Source organism: Lichenostomus cassidix, chromosome 10 (assembly GCF_008360975.1).
Source record: "Lichenostomus cassidix isolate B80296 chromosome 10, HeHo_3.0, whole genome shotgun sequence".
NCBI classification, from domain to species: domain Eukaryota; kingdom Metazoa; phylum Chordata; class Aves; order Passeriformes; family Meliphagidae; genus Lichenostomus; species Lichenostomus cassidix.
Window position 1 is genome coordinate 8,485,114 of NC_139491.1, and position 16,039 is coordinate 8,501,152.

General features: G+C 38.4%; 1 protein-coding gene and 1 long non-coding RNA gene across 15 annotated transcripts in view; one reads left to right on the forward strand and one right to left on the reverse strand.

Moving 5' to 3' along the window:
* The first annotated feature begins 583 nt into the window (after positions 1–583).
* On the forward strand, positions 584–7,080 carry CFAP161 (cilia and flagella associated protein 161). The gene is made up of 7 exons (XM_085070483.1): positions 584–706; positions 833–922; positions 1,090–1,325; positions 1,977–2,061; positions 2,908–3,066; positions 3,696–3,769; positions 4,702–7,080. Exons 1-7 carry the CDS (start codon positions 644–646, stop codon positions 4,901–4,903), a joined length of 909 nt encoding a protein of 302 aa, XP_084926609.1. The 5' UTR covers positions 584–643; the 3' UTR covers positions 4,904–7,080.
* Positions 7,081–7,764: 684 nt separating this feature from the next.
* LOC146432669 (uncharacterized) overlaps positions 7,765–16,039 on the reverse strand; it is a 36,712-nt gene continuing 28,437 nt past the window's right edge. For 11 of the 14 annotated variants that reach the window (XR_014854278.1, XR_014854280.1, XR_014854286.1 and 8 more), the window contains 2 exons: positions 14,284–14,412; positions 11,565–13,490 (listed from right to left, as the gene is read on the reverse strand). This is a non-coding gene — a long non-coding RNA (uncharacterized LOC146432669). Of the gene's footprint in view, positions 8,664–11,564; positions 13,491–14,283; positions 14,413–16,039 lie in introns of those variants that run through there. The other 3 variants (XR_014854277.1, XR_014854275.1, XR_014854282.1) reach the window with 2 other exon arrangements.

Sequence of the window (16,039 nt, forward strand, 5' to 3'; positions counted from 1 at the left end):
CTTTGTCTAATCCAGAATGTAAAAGAATTCCCAAGGAGGGGCACTCGACGGACCTAAGCTGCTCTAAACATTTCGGACTCTTCTCCCGAGCAGTGAGCGGTAGAACAAGAGGAAACAACCTCAGGTTGCTCTGGTCAGGTTCAGACTGGAAATTGATGCACCGAAGGGGTTGTCAAGCACTGGAACAAGCTGCCCAGGGCAGTGGTGGAGTCACGGCCCCTGCGGGTATTTAAAAAATATATAAATGCGGCACTTGTGGACACGGTTTAGCGTGGACATGGCAGTGTCCCACAGACAGACAGACGGGATGATCTGTAAGGCTTTTCGCCCCTTTAAGCACTCCATGGCTCCCTGCCCCTCACGGCCGCTCAGCCCCGCCCTCAGCCCGCTCAGCCCCGCCTATAGCCCCGCCCCCAGCCCGCTCAGCCCCGCCCTCAGCCCGCTCAGCCCCGCCTATAGCTCGCTCAGCCCCGCCCCCAGCCCGCTCAGCCCCGCCCTCAGCCCCGCTCAGGCCCCGCCCACAGCCCCGCTCAGGCCCTCCCACAGTCCCGCTCAGGCCCCGCCCCCGTCCCGCCCACCCCGGCTGGCCAATCGCGGCTCAGCGCGGTTGCCATGGCGCCGCGGGACGCGCACCGGCCCGGCCATGGCCTCGTACCGCCTCGGGGTCCGCATCGGGAACTGGCTGGAGGACGAGATAGCGCATGAGGTACCGCGCCCCGGGGCCTCGCCCGCCGCCCCCGCACCGGGCTGCCCCCCGACTGCTTAAATCCAGTTTAGACGCGAGACTGTGGGTGCTGGATAACATCTCTGTCCCTCTCTGCTTTGCCGACAGGAACTCCTGAAGGATTTTATCCGTAAGAGAGAAGAAGGACAACTTTTAGTACAGAGATTAGCCAGACTTCAAGAGAATGTTTTCAAGAAGGTAATTTTTAAAGAGGGTTTTGTCCTCCCACCGTGACCCCTCATAGAGTGGCATAGATCTCATTATTGTTCTGCATGCACTAAGAACGCTACGGAATTTAAATGCTACAATACGTCTGCTATCAGGATCAGTTAATTCTGTAAAATAATTTATGCATTTTAATTTAGGTAGAGCTGTCAATATCTTCTGATGGATTTGTTCACTTCGGAGACATTGTGTTGCTTATGAACCCAGACAACAATTCCTCAGGGGACAGGGAACCTGAGCTCTGTGGCGATGTGACTCTGGCAGTTGACATGGAAGAAATATCCCTGTACTCGGATGAACCCCTGCAGCTCTCACGTGGACTTAGTGCAGTCAAGACTGTGGAGCCTCTGGGTCGAAATACTTTCTGTATTGTAAGGTCTGGTGCTTTATTCTGAGTTGTTTTCGACTGTTATTTTAGCTTTAGGTATCTTGTTTTGAGAAATATGCAACCAAGTTTGCTAATATAGAAAGGAATTTGAGTAAATTTAATTTATTTAAGGAAGAGTTTTCAGTAATGCATTAAGCTTGATTCTATGCTGCATATTACCCTGATTAATTCCAAGGACATTTAAGTCAGCTTAGGTGTGAAAACAGTATCGAGTTCACTGTATCATTTGGTAAATTCTGCAGCTGTTTCTATTACTCTCATATTCCAGTTGCAGATAAAACATGTCCAAATATCACTAGTATTAATGTTCACTCTCCTGTAAGCAGAAATACATGCCATTGCTTTTGCATGACACTTGAAGTGCACATTGTTCTGTTGTCCTAAAAAACCCATCATATTCTCTCTCTCAAACATCAATTTAATTGCTGCTGTTTGTTGGAGCTGAAACAGAACAGGGTCATTCTCAATAGTCAAAGGCTCTGCCTTCGATTAAGATATTTTACCTATTTTAAAAGGTAAATAATACAAAATGTTGCCAGAAAGCAACATATAACTAGACCAAAACAGACAAAAAACTTAAATAATAGAAAAACTGATTATTTGAATGTATCTTTTTTTTCCTTTTTACAATTTTAACAGCGCTGATGGAAGTGCAGTGGGCGAACCACTTAGATATGGGCAACACTTTCTTCTTGGGACAACAGGAGGGGTTGCTGACAGAATGGTAAGGCAATGGTAGCATATACTGATCATGTGCATTGAATAGCTCTCTAAATATAGATATATAAAGCTGTACAGTGGTTCAACATGTTAGCTTTACAGAACAGACTCAGAATCATGCATAGATCAAGATAAGTAATACCTGTTTAGAAGGTTTATGCAACTTGCCTGAGGTCAGGCATGCAGACCAAGGGAGCTGTTAGCCAGAAGGACTGAATAAAGGAAATCTAAAAAAGGAAAGAAAAAAGAAAATCACTATTAGATTGTAAATCATGAAAGAATTTATCAAGGATTTTTTTTTTTAACTTTTAATAACTCACTTTACAGTTGGACTTAATGATCCTTGTGGGTCCCTTCTAACTCAGAATAATCTGTGAAACTCCAAAATGTCAAGATTTCCTTTTTTATGAAGATAATCTATAGTAGGAATATAAAGTCATGTACTATTCTATCATTCTGAGGGAGCAGATTTCTATTAAATGGTAACATTCTTTCCTTCTGCAAATTAAAAGCAAATAAGACATTACATGTACATACACATTTAAAATAAATCACCACAACTTTGAAAAAGTTTTCCTTATCAACAACCACTTTGGTGAGATAAAAATATTTGGAATATAAGTTCAATTTTAGATTAATATTCAGTAATCTGCATATGGAATAATTACATAATGAGTTTATCAACAGTATGGAATCCATAGTATGGGTTTTGCCTGCATAGTTTTTGCTGTGCAGACTGACCTGTCAGGAGCCAAGAGGAAAGTTTTTGTGTTCAAAAATATCTTTTAAAATTACATACATCTTGTTTCTTTATATTAATCCTGTCCATAATCTGTATTTTTATTTACAGTCTTATCTGGCAAGTGACCACAAAACATTTCGAGACTTTGCCAAAAAATCTCGCCTTCAGAAAGTATATTTGACAGGTGAGGTTTCCTATTTGACTTGCTGGCAAGCTAAGGCCTTGGATCCGCAGATGCGTCTTGAGTATGAAGGATGTCCAGTTCAAGTAAGAAATTAAAACTGTTGGAAATGTTATGAAAATTTAATTGAAGCAGGGGGAGTACTTAGAAAAAAATGTTGTGTCCATTTTATTCACAGATTTCCCTTATGCCGGTTCTGACCTCTGCTTTTAGAAAGGGGGAGAGGGAAGGAACAATCTCTTTAATTAGGGAATCTGCTTACAGAAAGATTTGTTTCTGGTGTTCATTTTGAGATTAACTTGTTCAGTTTTTCCTCATTAGAAATTTTCAAAGGTTGACAGTATCATGTTGTAAGGGCTCAGTACTTACCTGTTTTTCAGGCTTTTTGAGACACTAAATTACATTTCCAATATTTAGAGATGTGATTAAATAAGAGCTCCTGTACATTAAATGTCTAACAAAATTATCAAGGCATCTGAATAAGTGGATGATTTTCCAAATGTTCTTAACCTTTTGTAAATACAGTATTTTACCATATACAGCAAAATATCACAAATATAACTGTTCCTCTACAGCCTTGAACTAGGACTCATTTACAAGAACCAGCTCACTAACAAACACACTCCAAATTATCTAATTATTACAGACCATCTTTATCCACAGTACTGGTTTAAAAATGTTTGTCAAGTGTCTTCCTTTGTTCTTTTTCTTCTAGGCAGACACTAAAATTATTATCAGTCATTGCTATACTGATCGCAACTTAGCTGTTCCAAGGACCTTCTGTGTCTGGTAAGAACAACTCATAACTGGCAGGAATATGCACAGGGATGTGCCAACATCAGGAATTACTGTAAGGAGCAAGAGAAGTGCTTTAGGAGCACACTGAGGAAATGGAAAAGTATCCAGAATGCCATTCTCCTTTCCCTTATTTTAATTCTTGGCTGTGTGTGCCACTGTGTTGCTGCAGACAATTGGCTGTCTTACTTGTTCGGGGCTTTTTTCATTTTTCATTATCATATCATGTTTTTAATTTTCTCTAGTTCCTTGGTGGTTCTCTCGTTGAATATCTTGAACAATGACAGTTGTTTGGGTTACTTTTGAAGGATTAAAAATATATTAAGAATTGTAAGGAACAAGGGAACTAAATGAAACCACACTGCATAAAACTGTATATGCTTATGTCCATCTGAATCAATGTCTCAACAAATTGAAATTAATCCAACAATTCCAGTTAATATACATGCATTAAGTTTATACTGATTAAGCACTGCTAAGGAGTTCACCAATATTTCCCATTAACTTCTTAACAAGACCTGACTGAGGATATGTATAAGGTTTTTGAGGATGAAGGAAGGTCTGAAAGTTTGAGTCTGAAGAAGTTATTAAGTAGGCAGAGTCTTCCTCAGTCACAGAGGAATGGGGATCAGGGCCTAACCAGCTTGTACATATCGAGTTGGTGTGTCAGGGCCTTATTCTGCTCCTTTTAGCTCTGAAGCTACAAAGGTGGCATTTCTCTTGGATTTCAAATTCCTAAATTATTCATAGGAAACAAAGTGGGTTATTGTGTTTCTTGTAAGGGTCTGAAAGTGCATGGTGATATTTCTGAGCAAGCCAAGAGAAAAATGAGAAAATCTCTTGAACAATTCACAAGTAATGAAGATTTGCTCAATTTGTATATATATTTATTCTTCCCGCCTATCTCCTCTCTTTTAACTTTGCAGGTCTCATTTTGGAAGAGAATTTGAAGTCATTTGTCACAATTATATGAACTCCCACAGAGTTGAAGAAGATAAGAATCACTGGGTGATAATTACAGGAAATCCTGGTCCCGAAGATGGTACGATGTTTGACAGACCCGAAGCTCTCCCAGAAGGATATAAGAGAGATGAGGCTCATGAAAAGACAAAGAATATAAAAGCCTAAGACTACAGCCAGGAGAGGTTGCTGGGGTTCTGATTCTTGTTTCTTTCTTCTTAGATTTTGGTTTTAGAGATGTTTATTTTAAAAATGGAAATGAAAATCTGCCATTAGTAATATTGCATAATCTCATTAACTCTGCAAGGTTATATTGGGGAAAAACTATTAAAATTTGATGAAACACATATCAAAAATTTGTAAATCAGGAAAAGGTTCATTTTCCCATTTTCAGCTTTCTGACAGCAAAAGTTATCAGAATCCAGGAAACCTAATAGATTTTCATTATATTACTGTCTCTCTGAGTATATTGAAGAAATTCTTCCAAAGCCAAACCAGTGTCACAACTTTTAAAAGGGTGAGTGGACAGTTTCCAAAACACTGAAAACCAAACACATGCAAAGCTATCATGGGATACTTTGACATTTAAAGTTCCTCTGAAAGAAAGTTGGTTGTTGAGCTTGTTCCATCCTCCATGTAGCACAATGTTGCCAATTATTAAATCACAAATGAGATTTTTTATGTTGAGATTATTTTCTAATTCATGGATATAAACTGAGGTTTTTGTGTTTGTCCATGTATTCTAAACACTTAAATATCAAGTAATCAACCTGAGCACAGTGATACAGGCTAGAGACTTATAGCAGCATTTTCCATGCATCACCATGTTCCATTTACCTCTCACCCACAGCATTTTCCAATCCACAGTCATTTCTAACAAGTTTGAGAGTAAGGTAAAATTGTCAAAGAAAATCAGGCACCCACAAGTTTCATGAAAGTGAATACCAAAGCAGAAAATGAATATGAGATGCTGTAAGTTTATCCCAGTAAGGAAAACATTGTCGTCTATGTTCTTGCCTAATTAGACAACAGACAATCCACATGAAAAAATATGGCCTTTGAGGGCAATAATTACATCTGAAACGCCCATTTTCTTAAGAAACATAATCAACCAAGCATAAAATGTAAAGACTTGGAAAACACGTGTCCTTACTTCATAGATTTACCTGTCTTGATATGGAAGCTGAAAAAGCATCACAGGGAATCTTTTAACATGACATTCTCTTATATCCATTTAATTGAATGTATATTGATTTCATCTCTTACTGTACCTCAAGCACAGGCTCTTTCTGCACAAAGTGAGTACCCGAGTAAAATACTATAGAGATCTCCATTCTTAGAAGATTCCAAAGATCTTCAAAGATTATAAAAGTAAATTAAAACTTTCTAAGTTTTACCAAAACAAACCCACTAAACTTTCACAAGAGAAGGGGCTGATCCAAACATATCTTTAAGTTCTATTCCTAGATAATCTGTTTGAAGCCCACTGACAAGGCTTACAAAATTCCTGCCTTTATTCAATGTAAATTACATCAGCAGACTGCAGCATCAGCTAACTGGCACTTGGCATAGAGGATTTCAGAGCAGCAGAAAGGTCATGGTGCTGTGACATGCAGGTTTGCTTTGAGGGAGTGTACTGCAGAGGACAGCTTTTGAATCACACTCCTAGTGTGCAGACCTTTACAGATCTATTAAAGATGGGCTATTATAGAGGAAATTATCTTCAGGAACTTTTGCTTTTTCTTTCATTTTCTATACAAGGATAAGTAACATGATGTGTGACATGTTTTTATGGAGGGTCTGTTAATACTCCAACATTCAGAGGTTAGAATTTGCAGATTTTCACAACAGATAGACATAAGTCTACTTATATTTTGTAGATATTAAACTAGTAAAACTTAAATTGCATGAATGCTCTGCAGTGTTTCTACCTTGGCCATTGGGGACTTTTACTGGGAGTAGATGCAGCAATTTCGACTCTTGAGTCTCTTTCCTCTGGGTCAAATGTAGGAATCAAGAAGAGGCCTTAAACCAAAACCATTTCTGAAACAAAGCTTCGTGTGAACTCATGCAGGAATGAGAAGTGTGGGCAGAGTGCCTGGGCTGGCTGATGTTTTGGGTAGGAGTGTTCGCATTTGTGTGGAAGGAAAGCAACGAGGGCTGGACAAAAACAAGTTTTGTAAAGACTGAGAGGAAAAGAAAGAGATAAACAGATATGAGTATGAAAGCAGGTAATGCTGGAACCAGGTGCTGATTAAAAGTGGCTTGGAGGCTTGTGTGTTTTGATCACTCTGCGCATTGGAAAGGATTTATTGAGCTGAAAATAAACAGAATTGAATCAATAATTCCTGATTCCATTAGCAGTGTTAAGCACACAGATTTGTGCAAAGCTCTTATATAATACATACTTATAATTCATCTAATTCACTATAACAAATACAGATACTTATCTATTTCCCAATTTTTCTTTTAAAAGCCGTTTCTTTTGCACTTCATAATATTGTCACACGATGGCAGCACATTTTTCTAAACAGCGCAGTTGTAGCTACATCTGTAAAACAACCTGAGAGATTTAAATCCAGGTGAGTCCTGGGTACAATGCCACAGAAGGAAACCAAGTTAAAACAGGCTCGAATTCTGGGCTAGGATATGTCATTAATGTTATATCATGTTTTTGGAAAATAAACTTAAGCAACAAAGACAGACAGAGCAACGCAGAACATTGTGTATTGCATACAATCAACATCTAAATTAATTACAGCACTAAGTAATTTGCAACCAGAGCATATGGAGGAAATTAGGAGCTTTTTGCTTCACTTTCTATGTAAAGATATGAAACTTGATGTGTGACAACCGATGTATATTTTTATAGGGGCACTGTCATTGCTTCCTCCAGTTTGCTGAAATTAAAATTAAGCACATTTTCACAACAGATTGACATAATTCTGCTTTGATTATGTAGGTATTACACTAGGAAAAAATCAGGCTGTGGACAGTGCACTGTAGGGTTTGTAACTTACCTGTTTGCTGGTATACATAGGATTTAACATAAAGAATTATGGGATTGAATATTACTGGGGAGTATGAACAATCCTTCAGTTGCATGTTAGAGTCACAACATTTTTAGTGGATGAGGCAATGGAGACCTGAACCATACTCCAGACCTGACCTTTGGGTTGCTTTTTCTTTTCCTGTTACTGCTTATCATGAAATATGGGCAGTGATGCTTCCCTTGTTTGCAATGCACTTTGCTTTTTGTTGGTGTATGGCACAGCCATGTATTAAGAAAGCTTTTAATGCTTCTTCCAAATTAGACCCAATATGGATTGCTCCACAAAGTACATTGTGGGAAGATAAAACTCACTTTGCCTCCATTCCACACAGCTCAAAAGCTGTTAGCATGAAGCTGATCCTGAGCTGTTAGTCCTTGCTGAGGGACAGGGTGCATTAGTTCAAATTTAGTGCTTTGTTGCAATAGCTTTTCACAGGCCTGAGGCACAGAAAGTGCTCATATCTGCACGTTTTGCTGTCCATTTGTGTGTTAGCAGCACGATATTGAAGTAAGGAAGAGAATTCAGAGTCAGCAAAGAAAAGCTCACTAGTTAACTCACACTTTGGTAACACTGGAAAATGAAAATCCAGTTTTAAATATGCATTTTCACTTCCCTCTCTTTCACATTCTTCCCCAGCTCATATTTCACATCACATCACTTCTCCTCTGCCATGTTGTCTAGCCTAAACTTACTGATTTACTGTGGTTATAAAGTGCTCTTCTAGCACTCAGCACAAGTTCTTGGCCTCACACCTAATCACATCAGTATCTTCAGAGGCTGCTTTTCTGTTCAGTAATTGTCATGAAGTGTTGTTTTAGCTCAGACAGCTGATAGGGGAGGAAGCCATATGCAGGTTTAGTAACTGGATAAAACATCTAAGGGGAAAAAAAAAGGCACAGAGAACATTACAATAAAATTCCACACAGCAGTGGAAGAAAATATCCAAGCACTGGAAAATTTGGTGGAGTTGGCAGGTAAGAGGGTGATTTTGATAACATCTGTGCCCACTCACCCTAAATTAATATTGCATGTCTGTTGTAATTTGAGTGGGGTGGGTGTGAAATGATCTTTTAAAACCATAGCTGTTGCTTTAGAAACACTTAAGATTTCAACATGAAAACAAAACTAAGGAGGCCACAAAAAAAACTTACAGATGTGAAATGCAAAATACATTAAATACAAGTGGAAATTATGAAATCTCTGTGTCATTTTGTCAGCTACACTTCCCTTCTAATATTGTTCTGTTTTAGGCTTTGTCCCAGGTCTTGCCTCCATTCTCTGCCTTACTTTCCTTGTTTCCTTGTCTGTATGCAGCACAGAGGGGCAAGCCTGGCTTTGTCAGCCTCTGCTTCCTGCTGGTTTGACCTTACCCTGGAAGCTGCAAAAGGGAATCTAATCCTCAACACTTGATTCTCTTGGCAAGGAGGAGGGAAACCTGTCACCTTGCTGGATGTGTGCTATTTTAGCAGGGATATGAGCAGCCGTAAGATTATCAACTGCAGAATTTGCATGATAAGTTAGCATTACTTATTGTAAGAGGGACAACTTGGCATAAAGACAGAGGAAGATCACTCTACTTTAGGGTTTTTCATTACATACCCTCTACAACACTGTGTGTATAGAGTATGTAGTGAAATGATACTTTTCCTAATTTTTTTCCACTGCTGGGCTTATACAAGGCAACATCTTTTGCTCCACAGAAGAGAATTGTCACTGCAGTGCTAGAAAGAATTGCTACAACAGAGGCACTTTCTCTCAAGATATGTCTATATTTTCTGGCAAAGAGGACTCAAAGTACAGTAAAATTGGCACAAACATTTAAAAATGCCTGATGACATTAATACCCACATTCAGTGATGAAATTAATTCGTACGCATGCATCTCTGCTGTAAGTTTATACGAGAAGCTCAGAGAGCTAATTTCCCAACATCTGTTAAATGCTGCTTCATACAATACGTCAAAACAAAACTAAACAGACCATCCAGTTAGAGGCCAGCTAGAATATATGTTTCTATAATGCTGGTCTTGTTTTAATTATAACCTCCTTGGGGCAGGGACCGTATCTTCATCTTCATAATTTTTTTTCCAAATACAAAGAATTACATCAGAGAAGCTCAGTAAGTTATAGCATAAAGCAGTTATTAAAAGTGTTTGTAGGATGACAAGAAACTGAAGTAAACCTGGTGCAACTAATCAGAGATATGGGCACATGAAACCTACACATAAAGCAATGCCAAATAGTAAACTCTTAGTGTGGGCTATGAAGATTCAGCTGCCCAAGTAATTCTGACGTTAATAGGAGTTGCTAGGAGAAGAGCCCACAAACCACAGTGCTGTCCCTGTGGGTCTGACAAACCCACAGAGGGGAATAAGAATTATCCATGGTAGTATTTATTTTTATACATGTATTTAGTTTTTTAATTATATGGCATTCTAGTTAAAAATACCTAACCAACTCTTAGCACGAGTCCCATTTGCAAAAGAGACACCCATCCTAAGAAATTGAAGAGCTGTTTCTTGAGTTTGTTCATGGCAAAACTGTCAGGAATTTTGTTGTAAATGCCTTGGGAGATCTTAGTCTAAGAAGATAATTTTCAAAAATGGTATTTAGATGTTTCTGAACATATTACCTGTACAATTGATAAAGAAATTAAAACCCGAAGCAAAAGGAAAGCAAGAAACTTGTGAATAAGCAGAGCGCTGAACTGAAGTTTGGACTACCTTTCCTTTATAGTAAAACCTCTTAAAACTCCTAAAATGCTGTGGATTATTGTTTTAGGGTCCCTGAAAGATTAAACACAGAAGTTTCTGAAATCCATGTCAGACAGAAACTTCTATCCTTCCTCTCTGGTTTCCTACCACTCCTCTTGCTTGGGCTTTCTGCCTCTTCCATATCCTGAAGAAACAACTGAGTAGTTGTTTGGGGAAAAGTTTAAGGTTCATCAGCTTTTCCGGTCTTTTTGCTGATAATTTTGGCAGCATGAGTTTAGCCAGAACACCCAAGATGTATTATAGTCTCAAAAATAACCAGTGACTGTAGCTTTGCCATGAAAATAAACATGCATAGAGAAATATAAATGAATTGCCGCTATATACACATACACACTGGGAACTTTAATGCTGACACAGAAATCACATTTAGTTCAGCATATGCAGGAGAACAATCTTTCCTCATGTAAGAGTATTAACTGGTTTCTTTTGAAACTCCCTGAACTGATTAGTTCTTTCAGTGTAATCTTTAGTGGTTGGGGACATATTCAGGTCTGATTATAAATGGTTCCATGGCATCCTATGGTAATGCAGAATAACACCCTAGCTATGCTGACTGCTTCACCATGCAGCCTTTTTGCTTATCTGTCTTCATTCCCCTTTCTGCTTTCTGCACATGTCCTCAAAACGAGCTGACCTCAGGTTCTACTCATAGCCTTACAGAGAAATGAAAAATTTGCCTAAAGATGGCCCAACACATGAGCTGTGCTCTCAGTTCTTCCCAAGCCAGGCAGCATGATAATTCTCTCCAGAGCATATCAAGTGGAGGACCTAGATCACTTTATGCTCAAAAATTCATAATTATAACAAAAACAACTTTTAACTTTATTGGCATAAGTTCTGTGATAAGCTCCTAATTTATTTTACAGCAGTTTTTCCAATTTGCTGCCAAAATGGCAGTTGAAATTTACTTTTAAGACTTTCTTACTGAAACACCAGCTTTGGATCAAACCAGAAATTCTGCCAGAAGTCACCATATTATAAGAAATATTTATTACCAATAAAACATTTTTAGTTTTTGAATCAAACTAACTAAGATTAATAATTCAACCAGGTTGCTGTGGTATTAGTTCAATGTATTTTGGGAGTCCCAAGCAGGCATAGTTGAAATCACCAGCATTCAAAATCTTGGACAGAATGGGCAGCTTGAAAGGCAACTAAAGAGTGCCTCCTGCTTTGTTGCCTTGGGAAGGGGAAGCCAATCAGGACAAAAGGGAAGGGCTGAGTATGAAATTGCAAATCTCAGGGACTTCATGCAGTTAACTCTGGCCTGGCAAGCCCTTGAAAAAAGCAGTCAGCTATGGCAAGCACCAAGACAAGCATTGGGGGATGAGGCAGCCACCCATAGCTGCATGGCATCACAAATTCATCTTTATTCCTACTGTGAAGTAGAATCTCTGATAGATCATAATCACTACAATGGGGCTGGGCTAATTTCTTACAGAGATGGTAAATTGCTGCAGCTCAGGTAAGGAGCAGTAGTTAACTTTGTCTTTTGTTTTTATGGCAGCACTGGAACTCAGTGACCATGGTTGAGGTAAAAAACAGAGACCAGCCAAGCCTAAAATCCCCCCTGTTTGAGCTTTCTATCTCTGGTCACTGTTTCAAAGAAAGACAAACCTCTTTTTGTTTCCCTATCTAATACAGGTCATTGTATTCTACTCTGCACTTTTTCTTGTGTTTACCACGAGCCCTTTATTCCTTCATTTACTATAGCTGTGCACCACTGTCCCTACCTGGCACAGCTCCTTCATAAAAGTAGTAAGAAGTTTATTATGGATGTTTATTAGGTGCTAATAGGAAAAACAAAGAAACATTACAAAGCAAATTTTTTCATTGTTCTTGAGTTTGTTGGCTTTTTAAGGTTTTTCATAAAATTTGTCTGCCATTTGCTCTCAAATGGCACCAAATTCCACAGGTTGAAATAATCAAATTAATAATTTTGGTTATCAATTTATCCAGACACAAGTTCCCTGGATCTATGGTTTTTCCTCCACATTCCTTTTTCAGAGACAAATGACAATTTGCTTATGTTAATGTTACATTAAAAGGAATGCATGTAGCTATCTCAATAATTACATGACCTTTGCATGGCATCACATGGATGACCTTTGATAAAACATAGTTTTATTGTTCTCATTGCTTATTGAAAATTCTGGTGCTTCCAGAAGTACTTGAAATTCAACATTTTTATCTGTCTCTTGCTAATTCATATCTAACTATATATCAACTGATTGTGCCGTGTTGGGTGGTTATGGAATTTTGTCCGTAAGTGCTAACTGATTTTAAACAGTGCCACACTTTGGGACTGCTGAATGGTTTCTTCTGAACACTGAGCTTTATACAGCATTCAGAAACACCAACACAAATTCCTGCTTCCTATGAAATTAGCTTAACAAGGATTTGGGGAGTAACCATTTGCACTCCATGGTTGATGTGAGTGACCTTTTCATCCAAGCAATTATTTCTGAGAACAGAATGTTCATTCATCACGGAAAGAATTGAGGCAAAGTCAATTTATACCACACATATGGCCTGTTACATGACACAACCATTTGCTGTTTGGTTTTAGAAGTTAAGCATTACATATAACCCAACAAGCAGTGAAGTTTTTTTGCTCAGCCCATATAACCTACAACAATCGTAGGTTTTCTGCAGTAATATCAGGTTTATCATATAAAAATGCCAGAATTGGTATAAATGCACAATAATAATTTTTCAAGTATATTTGAAGGTATTCTACAAAAGAGAACATATTATCATGCCAGGGTAGGTCAGCAATTTTTGCAAATGAGCAGTGTAATTAAGTGAGAACAATCCTCCTGTGTAACTGTATTCAAGTGAGTATTCATCACCTGGAATTCTATGTGCTTCACCATAACAGCATGCTTGGCAATGATGGACTTCCTGAGGGTGGGACAATGAAGGTGAAACTGAAATGATAAGCAATGAAAGGAGTTCTTAAATAGTTCAGGAAACACATCCATGAAAGAGAAGAACACAAACTAAAGCTCTTCAAAATATATTTAAACCTGCAGAACTATCTCTCCCTGTGGAGAATCCAATATGATATTAAGCTTCTGCAGGGGAACTTAGGATATTTTCCCCACAGAAACTAAAAATGAGCATTACATTTTAGTAGACAAATATAGCCACAGTTATATTCTTTAATAATAGTCTATAAAGTTTTGTGTTGATACATTTCTCCCCTGTTCATTGGAGTTAAAAAGTTTGCTTGAAAGAACATTTTAGAGATCAAAGAGAATTCACCTTTTGCACAGTTAAAAACAGTTTGTCTCATACTGTTATTGGTCCTACTAGTGCCTGATAAAGGCACTAGTTGTGGAATAAAACTTGTATTTGATTTAAGTCTCACGTTTCATTAAGCTATGTAATGTTTGCATGTTGACTACCATCAGGACAGCACATAGTAAATACAATTAATAGCTTCACTTAGGTAAAGAAAACAAACCATTAGTGAGGTGAACTCATTTCACCTGATCTGGCCAATTACTTCATTGCATTCTTCCAGTCCAGAACATTAATGAAAAATATGAGAGACTGAGCAGGCTTTTGAAAAAAAGAGCTAAACAGAAAAATAGCTCCCAAAATTGATTATGAGAGTTTAAATGTTGAGATGAGATTAGCCACTTTGCCAAAACCAGTACATCACTGCTGTGGTAAATTGCACAGAGCAGAATAAACATTCCAGGAAGTTCTAATTACCTTAATAATGAACTTTTATGTAAGCACATTTCTGATTCAAATGCATCTGCCTTCACATTCCAGTGCTGTGAGTTCTGTCTCCTGACGGTGTGTACACAGACAGCAAAGACATCACATTGCAACAATCTGCTGGAAGAAAATGAAACAAATTCTTTAGTCTCTTACTGCAAAACACACTCCTCAGACTCCTTATAATGGCATTCTGAACTCTTCCCACCTTGTTACCATCTGTGCTAAAATGAGTGGGTGCCAGAATTGGACATGGAATGCTCATTTAAGGCTTTATTCAGTAGTAAGGATCCTGTTCTTCCTTGATGCTTTTTGGCACATGCATCCCTTTTCAAGGCTGCATCCAAGACTTCAGTGAGGGTGGGTGGCCTGGGGATAGCTGGAGTTGCATCCTCAAGCCCCACTTCTGTTCTCATTTCTCTTTGCCTGAGCAGCTTGAGAGCAGCACAAGCTGTTCCACTGGGGCCAAGGAGCAGGGAAGGGAAGATGGAGAAGAGACATTTGGTGCATAGAACATGCTTGGGCTCAGAAGTTAGACTGTGAGCACCTGGGAGATGCTTTTCTGAATTCAGCTGTGAGAGAATTATTCCATGCTACTCTGGAGACATTGAAAGAGACTCTTGTGAATTGAGATTTCGATTTTCTCCATCCTGCCATTCTTCTGCTCTAGGTAAACTCTAGCTTTGCCTATAGCTACTCTGGCTGTACTTGCCCCTGTGGAGTTTTAACAGCCAATTGCCATTAAATTCTTTAATAAAGACATTAGAATAATGGATAAAAAGTATAATTTTAGGGGTGTAACCTAGGTGGTTTTTTTAAATGTCATAAAGTGTCTAAGGGTAAAGAATAGCAGAGGACTAAGAAATATATTATGACTCTGAAAGTTGTGAAGACTGAATAAAAAAATACAAGTCAGTGGTTAATTTGAGCTGGGAAAGATATTAACAAGTGGGGATCCTAAGACCTACACCAGAACTGGGGTTAATTTAATCTATTTGCTACTCATCTGGAAAGCAAGCATGCAGTAGCAGACACAGCATAATTGGGAATTATGTGATCATTTAGAAAAGCCATGACTTAAAAAAAAAAACCCAACAACAAACAAAACAAAACAAAAGCCTAAAAGATGGGGACCAAAAAGGATGGAAGCTAAAATTTAGTGTAGGCAAGTGTGAGGTAATGTGTACTAAAAGGAACAATTTGAACAACTCATATACACTTGATGGTTTGCAAAATCACTCAAGAAAAAGATCTAGGCGTTACTGCAGACAGCTTAATGGAAACTTCTACTCAGGGCACAGTAGTGGTCAAAAAAAGCAAACAAAATGTCAGGCTATATTAAAGATGGATTGAAGAATAATACTGGAAAGAGCAACAATACCATTGAATACATCAACAAAGTATTCTTCATCTTAAGATTAGGTTATTTTGCTTTCATTATGTGAAAAGAAATGGGAATCACCTGGAAAAATCTTCTGAAAAAAGAAATTAAATGGGATTTAGGGGCATTGATAAACTATAAAGTGAAAGATACTTAAAGGGTATCAGAATGGTTATGTCCTTCAAATCAAAGGTTTTTTTCTAAACAACTTCTTTGTTTCTCAGTCCTTGAATTTGCAAAAAAGGTTAGCAGGAGTGTATCTATCCCTTTATCCTGAGATAAGTGTGAATGAACTTCTTTTGAGCATGAGGTCTGAATGTAATTTCCCTGCTGCTCTAGAGAAAAATGGATCAGCCCAGTTCCTCA